This window comes from Phyllobates terribilis, unplaced genomic scaffold (genome assembly GCF_046119375.1).
Source record: "Phyllobates terribilis strain yellow unplaced genomic scaffold, ASM4611937v1 Scaffold_4__5_contigs__length_816908805, whole genome shotgun sequence".
In the NCBI taxonomy this organism is placed as follows: domain Eukaryota; kingdom Metazoa; phylum Chordata; class Amphibia; order Anura; family Dendrobatidae; genus Phyllobates; species Phyllobates terribilis.
The window spans coordinates 361,075,262-361,096,592 of NW_027362764.1; the positions used below are offsets into that span (position 1 = coordinate 361,075,262).

Sequence of the window (21,331 nt, forward strand, 5' to 3'; positions counted from 1 at the left end):
TTTAAGCCCTTATATTCTTATCAGTATAGCATTTGTTTCACAGTATCATGAAGAATAGATATGTCACCACTGAAATCTCATATGATTGCACCATGACACACAATGTCTCACTAGCCCGGCTAATCAAAGAATAGATGAGAATGTCAGGTGGTACAAAGATGTGTAGATCTCCTGTCCAATGGTCACCGATTACTGACCGACCTGGCATGTGGACCAGAGTTCTGAAAATTGATTATGCCACTTCTACTTAGCATCACCATGTGCATACAAAGTGCCACCTGAGGAACTATGTATGAACAAAATAAAGATAAGATATGCATGTGTATTTTTAATTGCCTATTTCTGGCCTTTGAATGTGTTTTTTATGATCCTTTAATTGATGCGCTGCTTATTTCTATATTGGGAGGTAAGCAGCACTGATGACTTTGCATCCCCACATACTGTATCTAATGAACAGGACACAACACCTTGTGATTGTGCACAAGTCCAGTGTCCCAGCAGATTTGTAAGGACCCTGCATCATCGGCACTGCTTATCCCCTGATGAGAAACTCAATGGCAACAAAATAACCCACTTAATCAAAAGCAAAAAAAAACTTTCAAACAAACAGTAGTATCATAAAAACATTTGATTACCATTGGTCCGGGGGGGCCCATCATTCCAGGATCACCCTTGAAATGAAAAAGCCAATAAACACTGAATATGTTTAAAAATAATAAATAATTTAAAATAACAGCAATATAATTTTAGGAGACAGAAAATGAATACATAAAAAAAATCAATAATTAAAGGGATTTTCCCAAAATTTCAAGTTATCTATCAACTTGCTGATCGCTGGGGTTCAGACTGATAAAAACGATACAAAAATGCTGCCGAATTGACATGCTGCAGATTTGAATCTGCTTCGAATCTGCAAGGAAAAAATAAGCAACATGTGCAAGAGATTTCAGAAAAAAAATACTCACCTGCCCTTGAGCTGTTGTATGAGCACAACACGGTCAGACACAGCCATTACACAGTACACAAGAGGGGCACATGTATAAGATTATCTCAGCACAGGAAAAAAAATTTTAAACACATCCAATTGTGGAAATTCTTATTATTCAAAGATCTATTGATTAAAATGTTGATTAAAATTAACTTTGTTCTTGGGAAAACCCTTTAAGCTTTCCGTCTTCCCATTTTGGGATTAAGGGCTCATACTCATTTGAGAGCAAAATGGACGAGTGCAATCCGATAAAAAATCGGATTGCACTCTGACCAATGTAAATCTATGAGTTATAGCTCATCTGCGATTTTTTTTTATCAGCAGAAATCGGACTGAGAAAAAATATCGCAGCATGCTGCAATTTGCTGCGTGTATTGGACGAGCCTCGCCAATACAAGTCTATGGGATCCTAGAAAAAATACGGACCATCCGTATGCCATCTGATTTTCATGAATACATTACCATTTTGTAGCATAGAAGACTGTAAATGGTCATGTAAATGATTGCAGAATGATAGTTGCACAGAAAAAAAACGCATTGCATACAGATGTCATAAGGATGCTAGGTGTGAAAAATCGCATTGTCCTCTCATGAAAATCGCATGACACTTGCATGACACTCGTCTGATTTTTCAGTCCAGATATCAGAATGTTTTTTTCACACATATGGGTATGAACCCCAATTCTCACTTACTGAAAAATCACAAGGGGAAACATTACATGTGAACGAGCTCCCTACACCCAGGTATCTCTCTGTGTAGCAATGAGAAGGATTTGTAAATATGTACAGTATATAAATGTGCATATACCTTATACTGTAAATATCTAATAAAAATTAGCACAATTTCACCTTTTCTCCAAGTGCTCCCGATAATTTAGATATTAAAGAACCATCAGCTGCTATGATAGCACCTGATTCCCCCTTTTCACCCTGAAATAACAATAAACATGCAAGTTAGCAGCCTGAAAAGATATAACAAATATCATAATATTTCACAAATATCCATATTTTGCTGATTATAAGATGCACTGGTTTAAAAGACGCACCCCAAATTTTGGGGAGAAGAATAGTAAAAAATGTTGTTGTTTTTTTTAATAAACCAGTGTGTGTTATAATTAGTGTTGAGCCACCCCCGTAGTGTTCGGGTTCGGTTCGCCGAACACCGGGATGTTCGTGGAACTGTTCGTCGAACACCTTAGAACACCGTCGAACACCGTTAAAACCAATGGCAGGCAAACAAAAACACATAGAAACACATAGAAAACACATAGAAAACACCTTCAAATGTGTCCAAAAGCTTACAAACTGCTCAGAAGACACTCTCTTTAAAAAAGCCGTCCGGGAATTCAGCAGCGGCATACACCGGTACCCGACAATTTAGAACAGAAAGAATAGAGCATCACACATAGATTAGATAGATAGAAACATGTCAGTCACATATATAAGAAGCACAGTGACAGTGTTGCTTACTGTACTTGTCATTTAGTGTTAAAGGATTTATTAAAAAAAATAATAGTGTTTTGATGCACCGTCTCTTTAAAAAAGCCGGCCGGCAATTCACCATCGGTACCCGACAATTTAGAATAGAAAGAATAGAGCATCACACATAGATTAGATACATAGAAACATGTCAGTCACATATATAAGAAGTACAGTGATAGTGTTGATTACTGTACTTGTCATTTAGTGTTAAAATAAAGGATTTATTAAAAAAAAAATTGGCGTGTGGTTCCCCGTAATTTTAGTCTCTAGTGGAGGTTAAGCAGACGGCTGGGGCAGATGTTTGAAGCCTGGGAAGGGGGTAATACCCACGGAGCTTCTCAGGCTACTAATATCAGCCCCCAGCTGAATACTTAGCCTTTACTAGCTATTAAAATGGGGGACCCCAAAAAAAATGATGTGGGGTCCCCCCTATTTTAATAGCTAGCAAAGGCTAGGCAGACAGCTGGGGGCTGATATTAATAGCCCAGGAAGGGTGCCATGAATATTGGCCCCCTCCCAGGCTAGAAACACCAGCCGTCAGCCGCCCCAGAAATGGCGCATCCATAGGATGCGCCAATTCTGGCACTTAGCCTCGCTCTTCCCACTGCCCTGTAGCGGTGGCAGTGGGGTAATAGGACTGGGGTTGATGTCAGCTTATAATGCCAGCTGACATCAAGCCCAGGTTAGTAATGGAGAGGCGTCTATAAGACACCCCCATTACTAACCCCATAGTCAAAGTTAAAAAAAAACACAAACTCCCAGAATAAAGTCCTTTAATTGAAATAAACACACAATTCTTTATTGTTCTAAATTAAACCATACTTACCATCACGCCCATTCCAGCTGAAGCCAATGTCTTCTGCAATAAAAGTAAAATAATAAACCAACATCATCCTTACCTTTCCATGGTTCCCACGACGGCTCCAGCTCTGCTACATTCACATGACAGGCTGGATCGCAGCCGAAAGCTGCCATCCAGCTTGCCATGCCGCAGACACTGAGAAGCATGCCATCCTTCATAGACACTGCAGAGCGCAGGCATGCTTGCGCTCTGCAGTATCTCTGAAGGATGACAAGCTGGATGGCAGTGTTCAGCTGCGATCCAGCCTGTCATCTCAATGCCATCCCAGCGTGGGAGAATTCTCCTGCTCAAGCGCTGAGCGCAAGAGAATTCTCCCACGCTGTCAGTGACGTGCATGAGGTGAGCTGAGTTCATTGGACATGAGCTCACCTCATGCACGTCACTGACAGCGTGGGAAAATTCTCCTGCGCTCAGCGCTTCAGCAGGAGAATTCTCTCACGCTCACTGCAAGCGCAGGAGAATTTTCCCACGCTGTCAGTGACGTGCATGAGGTGAGCGGAGTTCATTGGACATGACCTCGGCTCATCTTTATGCCGTCACAGCCAGACACTGAGGAGCGCAAGCATGCCTGCGCTTCTCAGTGTCTGCGGCATGGCAAGCTGGATGGCAGATAGGAAGTTTGAAAATTGCAATTTTTTTTTTTTCACATTTTTCGCCAAAATTGCAATATTTTAACAAATAAATTCAAGTCATATCAACAAACTTTACTACTATCATGAAGTACAATATATCACAAAAAAATTCTCAGAATCACTGGGATACGATGAAGCGTTCCAGAGTAATTATCACATAAAGTGACACTGATCAGAATTGTAAAATTGGTCTGATCATTAAGGTCAAAATTAACTTGGCCACTAATGGGTTAAGAGGCACGTGCCTCTGAGTTAATGTGACATATCTTTCAGCTGCGCCCCAGAGACAAAAATGTATTTTACGCTATAATTTCTACCACTGTTATGGTGTAGATTATAGTGAACTTCTCAGGAAAGAACAAACTACGTACCTCCTGCTAGCTTGTGTCAACTTTTTAAAAGTTGGCTGAGCTGGTGTAAAAAATAAAAATGACTACATGTGAAAACATTTTGCAACAGGTTTGTACAAGATTGCTGGTGCAAAGTGAAGAATCAAGCCCTTACTTTTTTTTTGAAAAAACAGTCAAAAAGGTTGTCCACTCCTATGATATTGATGAGTAATTGGTGGGTGTCCGACACTTGGCACCTACACCGATAAGATGGTTTCGGCAGCTGGTCGTAAACAGCGTACAGCGTGGAACACTACTGCTCCATACACTAGATTGCTCCCGGGTAGTGCAGATCAGCTCCTCTCAACCTGAATGACTGCACACACTTCCCCATTCCATAATTAGATAACATTTAATCCCATAAAGAACTTTCTCCGAAGTCTGTAACTCTGATTTTCTGTGGACATAGCTGTATCAGGTCTTGTTCCTTATGGGGCAAGTTCTAGTTTTGAATGACACCATGCATTTTTAACATTCACTGTACTGGAAAACAGCAAAAACAAAAATATTCTGCCATGGTTTTTTAGGTTCTGTTGTTTGAGTACAGTGATACCAAACTTGCATACTGGTAAATTTAAACATTACTACATTTTGTCACTACCTTTTTTCCATGCAATCCAGGGACACCAGTATCACCTCTTGGTCCCTGAAAGATTAATATTAAATTAGGCACATCAACATTAAAGACTGATCCATGCCTCACAACTTTTGAAAAACAGAAAAAGGGACAAATTATGCAGAGTGATTTGATCACGCCCTTTTACACCCCATTTACCATTTCTTTCTGTCAGATGGGCAGTCAGACAAATTCAGCAGATGCCCGAGACTGCAGGGCGCAGACCCAAATCCAGGACTGTCTACTGTTTCCAGACAGTTGGGACTAGAGATGAGAGGATTGATTCTCGGGTCTCTGGTCCGGCATGCAGGTCAGTGGTACCTGGTGACTGGACGGGAGGCCCGCAAATCTCTTACTCTCCCCGGCATGGCTTTTGATTAGCCAGACCTGGCGTCATGTCATCGGTGCCTCCTGCTCATCTCTAGTTGTAGATTATTGTTTGTTCCTTCATTCACAGTTGTAGCAGCCAGAACTTTCTCATCTTGATGTATCTTCACTATATGACATCTGGCTTTTGTCTGTAAGGCCTTGTTCACACGTTGCATGAATACTGTGTTTTTGTTTTCTGCAGGTACCCATACCAAACTACATAATAACAATCTTTTCTGAGTATTGCATCTTTGCAATACATTTATGGTGCAAATTTTAAGCCACATTTTTAAGTGTTTTTTTATAATACAGAAAAGCTTTGATTCTACACTTAAAAAAGTATCTGCAGTTTTTACATGTGTGTGTTAGGGTATGTGCCCACGTAGCGTTTTTCAAGCGGATATGCTGCGGAATTTCCGCAGCGTAAACGCTTGTGAAACGCTATGTTATCCGCCCCCCATGGTCCCCAAGGGGATTCCGCAAGTTCAATGCCCATGCTGCGAATTTTTCCGCAGTGTTTTTGCTGCGGGGAAAAATCCGCAGCATGTTCATTAATTTTGCGTTTCCGCAAGCGGAATTGCCTTTGCAGTGCCATTAAAAACGCAAGGCAATTCCGCATGTGGAAATCACGCGGTAAACGCACGATAAACGCGTGCGGAATTCCGCATGAGTTTATCCGGGAGAGGACATGCAGAAATGAAGCAGAAAATTTCTGCTTCATTTCCGCAGCGTGGGCACATAGCCTTAGGCTTCACATAGAAGCATATAGAAAAAAAAGCAGCAAAACCGTACAGCTCAGCAGCATCTTTAGCGCACCGAGAGCGCAGTTTTCATAAAATGACATCCACTTTGTTGAACAGTTAAATGCATCAGAATTTCTGTGCAAAAAATCAGCTGAAAAAACACTGCATTTATGTTACATGTGAGCATGGCCAAGTAATGTGATTTCATGAAATTTCTGCCCTTGGCACTTCTAAACTGTACGGTTTTGATGCTTTTTTTTTGTCTATAAACTTCAATAGGGAGTCTGAAAAAAACTAAAAAAGCATTAAAACACGGCTTCACATCTGCGTCAAATAAGGGGGAAACACATAAAATAAACACAGAAGACATGCAATAATCAGAGAAGATTGTTATTGTGTCATGTGGTGTGGACACCTGCAGAAAACGTGCAGAAAAATTAAGCGTTAATTAAAGTGTTTTATTTTTATGATTTTAATGGAGGAAAAAACGAGTGCTCCATTTTTTTTAAGCCATTTACTGAGCACCATAAATAATCTGATTGCTGTGTTGTTCTGATTACAGGGACACCAAATATGTCTGTTATTTGCAGATTTGTGATGTTTTATTATTTTTTTTAAAAAGCACAGTAAAAATTACATTATTGTAATACTTTTTTTTATTATTTTTTAGTAATTTTATAGGAAGAAAACAAATGTGTCTTTTGCTCTTCCTCTAGACTACAGGAGCATAGAAGCACACTGCTATGTACAGATGTAGGTTTATGTACCAGTATAATCTGCCTGTGGAGTCAGGGCCTACAATTGCAAAGCAGCTTCAAGTATACAAAAAGTCCTGTTGTCTGCAATTATAGAGATTGTGGGTTCAAGTCACAGGAAGACTCACAAAAAATTACAACATTTTTGTCATGGTTTTTTATTATTTTTTAGTAGTTTTATAGAAAAAAAAATCTGACTTCTTCACCTCTAGAATACAGGGCATAGAAATAAACTGCTTCTGCCTACAAAGAAGAAGGTTGCAAGTTGGCGGGGAAACCAGAGAAGGGAATAGTTTATTTAATTTATGAATGTGTGAGCAGAGATGTCGGCTCCACCCACAGGGAGAAGGAACCACAGAGCCGGTAAAGGGAGTGAGAGGAAGTAGGAACAAAGCCCTGGGACAGTCTCGCTGAATCCAGGTCGGTTGGGAGCTATGCTAATCTAGCAAATCATATTTTAATCAATTCTGAAAACAAATGCAACTTTGTGCTGTCTTATCATAAAAAGGAAACCTTATTTTCTGTTTCTGACATCTCTCAGGTCTGTCTTCCATTGCTTGTTTCATGCTGCCAGTAGAGATTATCACATTACATGATGCAACTCACTGACCACTATTAAACATTCTATGTAAAGCGATTTGTAAATTGTTGCCACTTGGATGGCTCTTTAGTAGAATATGCTCAGTGCACCAGATTGTGGCCTAAAGAAAAGCTTGCACAGTGCATGGTGCCTAAGGTTTTGTGTGGATAGTGGTATACCGCTAATAATGGCAGACCACGCTGCTGCTATGGGGCCTGGAGACCAGAGCAGCAGGGGAATGGGGAGAGGTGAGTATTTGTTATTTTTAATAGAGAACTTTGTTGGTGCCATCATACTATTTGGAGGGCTGTTTGTGGGGTTATCATATTATTTGGAGCGCTATGTGGGGACTATCATACTAATTGGAGGTCTACTTGCTATATGGGGGGCCATAATACTATTTCGATTGCTATTTGTGGGGTATCACAATATTTGGAGAGCTATTTGGGGAACCATCATGCTATTTGGGGGTCATCATACTATTTGGAGTGCTATGTTGGGGCCATCATGCTACTTGGGTGGCCATCATACTATTTGGAGGACTATTTGCTATATGAGTGGCCATAATACTATTTGGATTATTGCTATTTGTGGGGCCATCATAATATTTAGATTATTATTGCTATTTGTGGGGCCATCATAATATTTGGAGAGCTATATGGGGCCATTATGCTACTTTGGGGGGTCATCATGCTATTTGTGGGGCCATCATACAATTTGGAGGGCTATTTGTGGAGCCATCAAACTATTTGGAGGGCTATTTGAGGGACCATCATATTATTTGGAGGGCTATTTGGGGGTCATCATACTATTTGGAGTGCTGTGTTGAGGCCATCGTGCTACTTGGGTGGCCATCATACTATTTGCAGGGCTATAAGAGGGGCCATTATACTATATGGAGTGCTATGTGGAACCCATTATACTATTCGTGGGACATTATACTATTTGAAGGACTATGTGAGTGCCATTATATTGTTTAGAGGACTGTGTGGTAGCCATTATACTTTTTAGAGGGCTGTGTGGGGGCCAATTATACTTTTGGGAAGGCTATGTAGAGGCCAATTGGGGACCATTATAATGTGGTTATTTAATTATACAATGTAGGAGGGTTTTGTGGGGGCTGCTATCCTGTATGGAGATCTGTGTGGGGGCCATCATATTGTGTAGAGGGATGTGTCAGGCCATCATACTGTCTGTGAGGGACTATGGAGGCCATCATATTGTGTTGGGGTCACTGTGGGGATATCATACTTTCCGGGGGGATACTGTAGGGCCATCATACTGTGCCATGAAAGGGGTATTTTAGTGTGTGGGAACACTAAGGACTTCAATAGGGGCAAAATTACTTTGCTAGGGCTGCAAAGTTGTGGGATATGCTCTTCTGTGACCCCGCCAAATATTATAATTTTTTTTTAGGTGGGGCCCAATAAGGACTTCTACTATGGGACCATGATTTCTATGTACGCCCCTGAGTGTGGATTTTTACTATATTTGCAAAAAATATTTGTCACTGTAAAATATTGAAAGATAAACTGTAATACAGTTTTGTTATTGCACACTAATATATGTAGAGTCCTCAAGATACCACAAAAAAAGCAATTTTAAACATATTTAGGCTGAATTCAGACATCTATGTATCTATCTGAGTTTGGATCGCAATGCATCGACTGGCTGTGGGTCTCCCAAACCTAACTCAACAGCCTCATAAATACCTATGAGGTTGTCTAGTTCAGGTCAGGAGATAATGGATAATATTTCTAGTCACATTATACTCACTTGTGCCCCTGGGCGTATCACAATATCTGAAAGGTTTAACAATCCTTCTGTGTCGTTTAGCAGTAACTGTTAGGAAAGATCAGATGATTAATTTTATATTGCAATTTTAATAAATACTTACTAATAATAGAGAAGAAAATAGAGCAACAGAAGCATTCACCACCCACCTCTTTAACACACACACACACACACACACACACTCTATAGTAAAGCCTTCTAGTAAAGCCTCCCATACACCTTAGTTTGCGTTCAGCTGAATGATGGTTTGTCCAATCATTCAGCTGGCAGCTATCTCAGCCGATTCTCTCATAACAAAAGCAATTGCTTGGCCGAGCACTCCTGTGTTCTCTATGCCAGACAAATGGATCTGCAGTCCAAAATCGGACGTGCCAAATGTTTAACTTCGAAAATCATCTGTAAGAGTGGTGGACTGTACTAACGCGTTCCTACCCCTGAAGCGAGGAGCTATCGTTCATGGCAGTGGGAGGCCTTACTAGAATCCATTGTGGACATTCCAGCAACATCTGGAGCTCAGGGCTTTGTATAGGTACTAGAAGGAGTACCTTATTCTCTGGCGTATAGGGTACGATAAACGCGGAACTGCGAGAAAGGAAGGTAACGAACCCTGGGCGCATTGTGAGACTGGACTGGAAATCCCTGTGGCAGACAGGACTAGCCAACATAGGGATAGTCCAGGAGGAATGGATAGTAATGCTGGAAACGGGCCTTGTTAAGGAAGCAAGGAATGAGAAGTGTTCTGCCCGATACTGTGTGTTACAATCTGATGAACTTGAACCGTCCAGTAAGCTTTTGTTGGTTAATATGAACTGCGTGTCCCCTGAATGATGTGCAGCGGCTCAGGAAGTTAGAGGCCTGGAAGCAGCGGAGGTCTGTGGCCTACATATGAGTGTGATGCACCCCACACTGGGCAGCACATTGGGATCGGGACACAATTTTCACGTAAAGTGTTGGAGCGATATGAATTTTATAGACAATCATCTCAGCTATCTCATACATAAATTTGACTTGCAACTATTTAGCATAAGATTAGTTACGCAGATTCTTGTCATATCACCGCATTGTTACTGTTTTGCTCCTGATGGTGGAAAAATCTTTTTCTTCCTGTATAGTACAAAATACAACCTGTTCTCACATTCCCTAATAGCTCAGTGTGTTATTGCGTTGAATCCCAAGCAAAACTTCAGGAGCCGTCATGAAGATTTCTCAAGAAAAGAGAAACAGCATCATCCAGCTCATGAATAGCAGTCTCTCGGCCAAAAAAATTGCCAAACTGCATCATGTGAGTGCCATGACAGTTAGAAGAATACAAAATGAAGTCTGTCCATCCATTCAAAAGCCAAGAGGTGGACATCCAGGCCAAATATGGGAGCCAACAAGTCGGCTCATCCCAAGGTCTATCAGTTCCGGCGGGACAAACACGGCAGCGGGGGTGGATCGTATGCATCGCAATAGTGAGATCAAACACATCCATGCAAGCACCATGCAATGCACATTACACAAGTCTGGAATTATGGCCCAAAAAAAAGGTGAAGAAACCTCAACTTCAATATCCTTGAAGTCCTTTTTTTTTTTTTTTTCCCCCAACTTTAATTTATTTGAAATTGCAAGTTGAACGTCTCTCCCCTTCCTAATTTTCCCATTGGTTTAAGTGTTCCTGTGGGCGTTCCCTATGTAACTGGCATCCATTTTGGGCCTTTAAAAACCCATCCATTCTCATGCTGTACACATTCGTTTTTTTTACTTGAAAAAGACGCCGGTACGGCGTTGAAACGAGTTGTTAATAAAAAGCCTTTTCATCATCATCATCATCATCATCATCATCATCTCTGAAGAATTGATTTACTTCAGCAGCGCAGCCCAACTACGTGTTTATCCAACTGGATTCAACTTCAATATCGTCATAAGAAGTGTTGACTCGAATTTATAAAAAAATATGAAAAGTGAACAGTAGAAGATTGAAAATGGGTGATATGGAGCGATGAGGCAAAAGTTCATAGACTAGGCTCTGGTGGGTGCAAATGGCTCTGGAAGAAATAAGGGAAAAAGGGGCTAACGGATGGAGAAATTGAAGAAACTGCCAAGTTTGGTGGAGGAAGCCTGATGATATGGGGTTGTTTCACAGCCACAGACGTTGAATATTATCAAGAGCATGCCTAGAAGTATTCAGGCAATGTTGAAAACCAAAGGTGGATTTACAAAATATTAGCTAAATAATAAAAATTAAAATTTTACTTTTTAGTAAAAAAAACGTGAACAATGCAGTGACATGACAAAAATCTGCATAACTAATCATATGCTAAATATTTGCAAGTCAAATTCATGTATGAGATAGCCAAGATGATTATCTATAAAATGATAATAGTCTCACATTCAAAGCAGTGGTGGATGGTGAGATATGGAGCCATTGTGGTGTCAACAGGTTGAGGCGTTTATGCTTGTTGTGTATAGATGGGGATAGTGCTGGAAATGTGAGAAGTTCAATGTGTGTGTGTTGTAAACTCTGCAGATGATTCATGCCTGTATCGTGGTATGGGCAAGAAGGGAAAGTGAACGACTCCATCAGAAAAAACGTCAGCTGTAATTACTATGAATAACTGTACTGTAAATTCTTAAATGTTCTGCAGGACTGGTATCTACCACTATATGGTCACCATATAGAGGCAATATCAGTGTTGGTTTTTGTATAGTGATTTATTTTCAGTTACACCATGGCCATCTGCTGATGTTCTCCTAAACCCACTCAAAAGTTTTGGCCCCTGTGAGCAAAACCCCTAGTTAGGCCTCTGCTAAAAAGCTGAAGATGAATCTCACTTTTGAGTATCATAGCGACCCTAAGCATACCTCCAAATCAACAGAAGAATGGCTTCACAAGAAGAAGATCAAATTTTAAAAATTACCCAACCCAAAGCCCAGACCTGAATCCAACTGAAAATCTGTGCGTTGACCTGAAGAAGGCTGTACAAATGAGATGCTTCAACAAAATATTAGTTTAATTGAGCTCAGATTTGCTGCAGCTAAACAACGGATTTTATATATATATATATATATATATATATATATATATATATATATATATATATATATATATATACTGTATATATATATATATATATATATATATATATATATAGATATATATATATATAGATATATATACACATACATACACACACACGTATATATATTATAAAGCGGCGGTGTTCACACCGTGCAGTAACTGAGGCAGTGACCCAAGCAAGCCCAACATAAACAGCTTTATTCAGCAACTCACGGGTACCAGAAAAGTCCTCCGGTTGGCAGCTGGGTTAACACGAGTCCTTAAACAACGGTTGCCAGGGGCAACGGCCGTGCCGGGCCGCTCAGAGCCTGACAGGTGCAGAGCCTTCCCAGGCGTAGGTTCAGCTGCTCACAGGCCCGCCAAGCTTCCCTGCTATACTCCTAGCAGGTTTCAACATAGAGACCACACTAATCCGTAGTGCAGGGTTTTTAAAGGACCTGTAGCTTGAGCCACTGGAAAACCCGGGTTGGAGGGAGGAGGCCGCCCCACTGCCTTCCTGTAACCTCCCCCAAGAAATGAAGGCCCTGCCGGGTTTTACTTAATCTGCCTTAGCCAGAAAGCCTGACCAGGTCAATGCTCACCTTCATTCCTGCATTGCAGCCGCAGGTGAGTTTGAGACTGCAATGCACTCCAATGGATTTAATAGGTCTCTGTACACATTCTGGGGGATATATAACGTTCCTCTTATACGATCCCGGTCACTGCCTCACATATCCCCCCCTCTGTTCAAACTTGTGAGGTTGAACATTTGACACCATACAGGGTGCCCGGGACAGGGCATCCGCGTTTGCCTGCAACTTCCCAGGGCGATGTTCTACAGAGAAACTGAAATTTTGCAGTGACAGGAACCACCTGGTGACTCGCGCATTCCTTTCCTTGGCATTTCTCACCCATACCAAGGGTGAGTGGTCCGTCACCAAGCGGAACTGACGCCCGAGTAAATAATAACGTAGTGATCCCAAGGCCCACTTAATAGAAAAACACTCTTTCTCTACCACGCTATAATTTTTCTCTGCCGGGACAAGTTTTCTACTCAAGTAGGTGACCGGGTGCTCTTCACCATTCACTTTTTGTGACAATACCGCTCCTAAGCCTACCTCCAAATCATCTGTCTGTACAATGAAGGTTTCCTTGAAGTTGGGACTAATGAGGACCGGCTGTCCACACAGGGCCAACTTCATGGACTGAAAGGCCACCGAACCATTACCGATTTTTTCCCTTTCAAAAGATCGGTTAGGGCCACCGTTCTCCCAGCAAAATTAGGTATAAACTGGCAGTAATACCCAAGGATGCCAAGGAACGCCCTCACCTGCTTTGTATTTGACTTTTTAGGCCAATTTTTTATGGCTTCAACTTTATTGATTTGGGGCTTGATAACTCCTTGGCCAATCACATACCCCAAATATCGGGCTTCCTCTAGCCCTATCGCACATTTTTTGGGGTTTGCCGTTAACCCCGCAGCTCTGAGAGAATTCAGCAATGCTTGTTCCTGGGATAGGTGCGTATGCCAGTCGGTGCTAAAGATGATATAATCTAGATACGCGGACGTGTACCCCTAATGGGGCTTGAGCACTATGTCCATCAACCTCTGGAATGTAGCCGTGGCCCCATGTAACCCAAAAGGTAAGACCACATAGTGATATAGACCCTCCGGAGTTATGAAGGCGGTCTTTTCCTTTGCCAATTTCGTCAGAGGTACCTGCCAGTAACCCTTGGTGAGATCGAGCGTGGTAAAGTACTGGGCCTGCCCCAGTCTCTCAATCAGCTCATCCACCCTGGGCATTGGATAAAGGTCAAACTTCGACACTTCATTTTGTTTTCGGAAATCGTTACAGAATCGTAATGATCCATCTGGTTTTGGAATCAGTACGATGGGGCTAGCCCACTCACTCCGTGATTCCTCGATGACGCCTAACTGGAGCATCTGTTTTACCTCAGCTGTGATGGCTTGCCTCCGGGCTTCGGGTACCCAGTACGGTCTAATTCGCACCCTTACCCCAGATTCGGTGACAATGTCATGTTGGAGAACTGTAGTCCTACCCGGAAGCTCTGAGAACACGTCGGTATTCTGCTGCACCAGTGAGCGAGCCTCCCGTCACTGTTGTTTAGTGAGAGCATCACTTGTCCTGACCTCTCCCCCGGACACATCCCTGGCTGAAGGTAGAGAACTCTCTGGTGATATGCCCGGAGTGACGTCTGTAATTAAACACTCTCGATCTTTCCAAGGTTTTAGCAGGTTTACATGATAAAGCTGCTCAGGTTTCCTCCTTCCGGGCTGATACACCCGGTAATTTACCTCCCCCACCTTTTCTCGAACCTCATATGGCCCTTGCCACTTGGCCATGAGCTTACTCTCGGCTGTGGGAACCAGTACTAACACCCGATCGCCCTTGTTAAAAGGCCTGACCGTGGCTCTTTTATTATATGTGCGCCTCTGGGCTGCCTGGGCATCTAACAGATGTTCTTTCACGATGGGCATGACCGCCACGATCCGGTCCTGCATACTAGCCACGTATTCAATTATACTCCTATGTGGAGTCGGCTCTTGTTCCCACGTCTCTTTGGCTACGCCCAACAGACCCCTAGGGTGTCTGCCGTACAATAACTCAAAGGGAGAGAACCCTGTGGAAGCCTGGGGTACCTCATGGACGGCGAACATTAAATAGGGTAGCAACATGTCCCAATCCCTTCCGTCCTTAGAAACCACCTTTTTTAACATGTACTTGAGGGTTTTATTGAACCGTTCTACTAGCCCGTCGGTTTGATGGTGGTACACCGAGGTGCGCAATTGTTTAATTTTTAGTAGTTTGCACAGTTCCCTTGTCACCTTGGACATAAAAGGGGTCCCTTGATCTGTCAGGATCTCCTTAGGTAGTCCAAGGCGACAGAATATGGCAAACAGCTCCCGTGCAATCAGTTTTGCCGAAATGTCGCGTAGCGGTATAGCCTACGGGTACCGGGTGGCATAGTCTTCGACCACCAGTATATGTTGGTGGCCACGAGCGGATTTTACAATGGGCCCTACCAAGTCCATTGCAATCCGTTCAAAAGGTACCTCTATCACTGGCAGGGGTACCAATGGGTTACGGAAACTTGCGGTGGGTGTGGTCAACTGACATTCGCGGCAGGATTCGCAGTACTTTTGGACCTCCGCGTAAACCCCCGGCCAAAAGAACCGCCACAAGATACGCTCTTGCGTCTTTTTAACCCCTAAGTGTCCACCCAGCAGGTGTGTGTGCCAACTACAGAACTGCCAGACGGTACGACTGAGGTACCACTAACTGTTCCACGACTTTGTCCCTGATTTTATCTACCCTATAGAGCAACTCACCATTGACTACCATGCGTGGAAATACAGTATCTGCACCAGGCTGTTGAGCTATGCCATTTACCTCTAACACCCTTTCCTGCGCCCGAGTCAGAGTGGGATCCTGTAGCTGAGCTGTCCCAAACGTGCCCCGGGACACTTCCAGCTCAGGGATCGACGGGGTCTCCTCGACCTCTCCTGCTAGAACCTCTAGGGGAAACCTATAGGGGTCACACTCTGTACCTAGGTTGGACACCCCTACGGCAGGTACCCCTGACTCGGGTTCGTCGGGTACAGCGCCTGTAATTCATTTTACCGGGGGAGAGTGGATTTTGTTTTTCCACAGAGTCCAGAACAGGGGCAAGTCTCTTCCCAACACAGTCCCATAGGGAAGAGTTTTTACCACCCCCACCACATGTTTTATGTCTCCACATGGCGTGGACAAAACTACCTCCGCGGTTGGGTACTCTCAGAGGTTCCCATGGATACACACCACCCCGACTGTCTGTCCACTGGGGCTGTCTCCTGCCACCAGCGACCGATGTACCAAAGTCACTAGGCTCCCCGAGTCTAGGAGGGCCTCCGTGGGGTACCCATTAACCAGTACCTGGCACAGTTGGGGTTCACTGTCCGGGGGGTCGGCGCTCGCAGTGCAGACAGTCTGGGCATACATTGAGACCTGGCAGTTATACCCGCAGTATATGGGCTCCGTAGTCAGGGGACAGTTAGCAATCACATGTCCCGGCCCCTGACACCGCCAGCACCTAATGGTAGAGGTGCCGTTAGGTCTTATGACTGTTTGGGAGGGAACAGGTCTCCTGCCACTCTCATTCCAGGGTACCCCTTCAGCACGGGTACGGTGCTGACTTTCCTCAGCAGAGGGACGTTCCTGGGTTGGCAGGGATCGGTGTGACAGTTGCGAGGGGGCAGAGTCCCGGATAAAGTCCTGAGTGGCCGAGTAGCGCTCGATCAGGCTGACCACCTGGTTGAGTGTGCCGGGGTCCCCTTGCCCCAACCAACATTGGATAGAGGCTGGCAGAGTCCTCACCAGCTGGTCAACCACCACCCTCTCCACCATCTGCGCTGGAGACAAAGTCTCTGGCTGGAGCCACATCTTTACCAGCTGCAGGAGGTCATAAGCCTGAGATCGGGCGGGTCGGGTCTCCACATAGGCCCATGAAAATACACGCTGAGCCCTCACGTACGTATTGACCCCCAGTCGGGCAAGGATCTCACCTTTGAGCCTCTGGTAGTCCTGGGCGTCCTCCCGACTGAGGTCGAAATAGGCCTTTTGGGCATCGCCAACCAGAAACGGAGCCACCACTTCTGTTCACTGGCCGGCCGGTAGGTTTTCCCGCTCCGCTGTGCGCTCATAAATGGTCAGGAAGGCTTCCACATCGCCCTCCGGTCCCATCTTCCTCAATGCTGAGCGAACCTTGTCCTGGGCCTCGCGACGTTCCGGGACTGGTGCCGTCGGCGTCTCCCGCAGGGCAGCAATCTGTTGCAGCAACAGTTCGTTTGTTTTTTGCTGCTGCTGGTACAAAAGCTGCTGCTGCTGATTACGCTGCTGTTCCCGCTCCTGCTGCTGCCGCTGAAACTGCAGCTGCTGCTTCTGGGTAAGTACCAGCTGCTTACACATCTCCTCCATTTTGTCCATGGTGTGGGGCTGAAAGGTGGCCGGCCGGATTGTGGTCATGCAGTGGCCGGTGGGGTATGCCTCAGTCACTATGCCCGAGTTCTCCACCAAGCTGTAAGGCGGCGGTGTTCACACCGTGCAGTAACTGAGGCAGTGACCCAAGCAAGTCCAACATAAACAGCTTTATTCAGCAACTCACGGGTAACAGAAAAGTCCTCCGGTTCGCAGCCGGGTTAACACGAGTCCTTAAACAACGGTTGCCAAGGGCAACGGCCGTGCCGGGCCGCTCAGAGCCTGACAGGTGCAGAGCCTTCCCAGGCGTGGGTTCAGCTGCTCACAGGCCCACCAAGCTTCCCTGCTATGCTCCTAGCAGGTTTCAACATAGAGACCACACTAATCCGTAGTGCAGGGTTTTTAAAGGACCTGTTGCTTGAGCCACTGGAAAACCCGGGTTGGAGGGAGGAGGCCGCCCCACTGCCTTCCTGTATCCTCCCCCAAGAAATGAAGGCCCTGCCGGGTTTTACTTAATCTACCTTAGCCAGCTAGCCTGACCAGGTCATTGCTCACCTTCATTCCTGCATTGCAGCCGCAGGTGAGTTTGTGACTGCAATGCACTCCAATGGATTTAATAGGTCTCTGTACATATTCTGGGGGATATATAACGTCCCTCGTATACGATCCCGGTCACTGCCTCACAATGCATATATATAATATATATATACTGTGTGCCGAATTATTAGGCAAGTTGTATTTTAGAGGATTATTTTTATTATTGATCAACAACTATGTTCTCAATCAACCCAAAAGACTCATAAATATCCAAGCTTAATATTTTTGGAAGTTGGAGTGGGTTTTTTTTTAGATTTGGCTATCTTAGGAGGATATCTGTTTGTGCAGGTAACTATTACTGTCCCGAATTATTAGGCAACTTAATAAAAAACAAATATAATCCCATCTCACTTGCTTATTTTCACCAGGTAAACCAATATCCGTGCACAAAATTTAGAAATAAACATTTCTGACATGCAAAAACAAAAACCAAAATAATTAGTGATCAATATAGCCACCTTTCTTTATGATGACACTCAACAGCCTTCCATCCATAGATTCAGTCAGTTGCTTGATCTGTTTTCGATCAACATTGCGTGCAGCAGCCACCACATCCTCCCAGACACTGTTCCGAGAGGTGTACTGTTTTCCCTCCCTGTAGATCTCACATTTTATGATGGACCATAGGTTCTCTATGGGGTTCAGATCAGGTGAACAAGGGGCCCATGTCATTATTTTTTCTTCTTTTAGACCTTTACTGGCCAGCCACGCTGTGGAGTAGTTGGATGCATGTGATGGCGCATTGTCCTGCATGAAAATCATGTTTTTCTTGAACGATACTGACTTCTTCCTGTATCACTGCTTGAAGAAGTTGTCTTCCAGAAACTGGCAGTAGGTCTGGGAGTTGAGCTTCACTCCATCCTCAACCCGAAAAGGTCCCACAAGTTCATCTTTGATGATACCAGCTCATACCAGTACCCCACCTCCACCTTGCTGGCGTCTGAGTCGAAGTGGAGCTCTCTGCCCTTTACAGATCCAGCCTCTGGCCCATCCATCTGGCCCATCAATTGTCACTCTCATTTCATCAGTCCATAAAACCTTTGAAAAATCAGTCTTAAGATATTTCTTGAACCATTCTTGATGTTTTATCTTATGTTTCTTGTTCAAAGGTGGTCATTTTTCAGCCTTCCTTACCTTGGCCATGTCCCTGAGTATCGCACACCTTGTGCTTTTTGATACTCCAGTAACGTTGCAGCTCTGAAATATGGCAAAACTGGTGGCGAATGGCATCTTGGCAGCTTCACGCTTGATTTTCCTCAATTCATGGGCAGTTATTTTGTGCCTTTTTTGGCCAACACGCTTCTTGCGACCTTGTTGGCTATTTTCCATGAAACGCTTGATTGTTCGGTGATCACGCTTCAAAAGTTTGGAAATTTCTCTGCAAGACATCTCACAATTTTGGACTTTTCAGAGCCCGTCAAAACTCTCTTCTGACCCATTTTGCCAAAGGAAAGGAAGTTGCCTAATAATTAAGCACACCTTATATAGGGTGTTGATGTCATTAGTCAACACACCCCTCCTCATTACAGAGATGCACATCACCAGATTTACTTAATTGGTAGTTGGCTCTCAAGCCTATGCAGCTTGGAGTAGGACAACATGTATAAAAAGTATCATGTGATCAAAATACTCATTTGCCTAATAATTCGGAACACAGTGTATGTGTGTGCGTGTGTGTGTGTGTGTGTGTGTATATATATATACACACACACACACACACACACACATTTATATGTTGCTATTTAATCTGAGAGCACCATAATATAGGCTCCAGGGATGTGTAATATAATCAGTGTTTTATCAGCAGGAGATTATTGCTGCTGGACTAGGTGTCACGTGCAAACTAGAACTGCTAATGTGTGTACTAAAGTCCCCATCACTTATTGGTAGCCTGCTGACAATCAGGGGTATGGATGGGTTTATACACAGCTCAGCATTCTGACCACAGATACATCTACAGCAGGGAAACAGGAATTCTATCATAACTACTCCAAGCAGGCCAATAAGTGATACACTGCTGGAATTGGTCTCTCTGCCTCTACATCATGCAACTCTAAGATTCCATAGCAAAAACTTGCTGATAGGTTCCCTTTTTGAAATTTCAAAAAAAGAAGAATGTGGCATTCTCTGTCCCGCACATGCACCCTCCTGCATCGATCTTTTAAGAAGTGTTAAATAAACAAGTATTTTGCGGGACAGAGAGTGCCGCCTTCTTCTTTCGTTGCAACATCATGAAAGTCTTCCATGTGGTGAAGCACCGGGAGTTCCCGAAAAATCAGAAAGTGTGTGCGGATATCCTCCCATGTCGAAAAATCAGAAAGTGTGTGCGGATATCCTCCCATGTTGCGAGAGTCACGGATGGTGCCTGTTCTTTTATCATTTGTGCACATTGTTAGGTTCCTTTTAACCTTGTGTGTCATGTACAATATTACATGCAGATAATCTACCAAATTTTCTTACTTCTTGAATGGTCACTAAAGGCCCAGGAGGTCCAGGTGGTCCAATAATGCTTTTTCCATTTTGTCCTCTCTCACCCTACATGGAATAAAGAAATTATTAATATGTAGTTCCGATGTCAAATCTTCCTTTACATTTGAGCACTCTAAAATGGAGCAATAAAGTTATTTCCCTTTTATACTTGACATCAAATCTAGAGCTATGAAGAAAATCTGATATATCCTATAAAAATACCCAATGCATGACAGAGTAAAATACAAATAGAATGAGAATAAATGTGTAAACTATTTATAGTTAATTAGTTAATTGACTTGAGCAGGTCTTTGAGCAATTATATTTGTAGTAAGAGTATGCTTAAAATGTCACGATTTCAGGTTTGTATTATGAGAATATTAAAGAGTTAGCTTATTGTACAACATAGTTAGACTTTAAATTATCTAGAAATATCTCTTAATATTATTAGTACTTTACATTTGCTGAACACAGTGGGGAAGCTTTAAGTATGAACCAAATTATGGCTCAAATTGCACCAAAAAATGACATACAATTAGGTCCAAAAATATTTGGACACTAACACAAATATGGGCATTTTAGATGTTTACCAAAACATATTCAAGATACAGTTATATAACCAATATGGGCTTAAAGTGAATAGACTCTCAGCTTTAATTTGAGGGTATTCAACTTCTAATTGTAGTAAGGGTTTAGAAATTAATTTAAGGCTCTTTAATATGTAGCTGCCTCTTTTTAAAGGGATCAAAAGTATTTTGACAATTATCTCAAAAGCTCTTTAATGGGCTGCATGAGCTATTCCTTCATTAATCAATCAATTAAGCAGGTAAAAGGTCTGGAGCTGATTCCAGGTGTGTCATTTGCAAGCTGTGGTTGTGACTCCTGAGCCCACAAAATGCGGTCAAAGGAGCTCTCAATTAAAAAGAAAAAGAACATCATTAGGCTGAAAAAAGAAGTCCATCAGAGAGATAGCAGAAATGTTAGGAGTAGCCAAATTAATAGTTTGGCACATTCTGCAAAAAAAAAAGAGTGCACTGTG

The 21,331-nt window shown here is 43.2% G+C and overlaps 1 protein-coding gene and 1 long non-coding RNA gene across 3 annotated transcripts in view; one reads left to right on the plus strand and one right to left on the minus strand.

The window, feature by feature from the left end:
- Positions 1-21,331, minus strand: part of COL15A1 (collagen type XV alpha 1 chain) — a 904,466-nt gene that overhangs the window by 412,732 nt on the left and 470,403 nt on the right. For both annotated transcript variants that reach the window (XM_073678442.1, XM_073678441.1), the window contains exons 21-25: positions 20,284-20,358; positions 9,193-9,258; positions 4,955-4,999; positions 1,838-1,918; positions 636-671 (exon numbers count right to left, since the gene is read on the minus strand). In XM_073678442.1, coding sequence (XP_073534543.1) covers positions 636-671; positions 1,838-1,918; positions 4,955-4,999; positions 9,193-9,258; positions 20,284-20,358 — 303 coding nt within the window. The remainder of the gene's footprint in view (positions 1-635; positions 672-1,837; positions 1,919-4,954; positions 5,000-9,192; positions 9,259-20,283; positions 20,359-21,331) is intronic.
- The window catches only part of LOC141265402 (uncharacterized), a 112,649-nt gene that overhangs the window by 11,313 nt on the left and 80,005 nt on the right, over positions 1-21,331 (plus strand). The gene's annotated exons all lie outside the window — the stretch shown is intronic.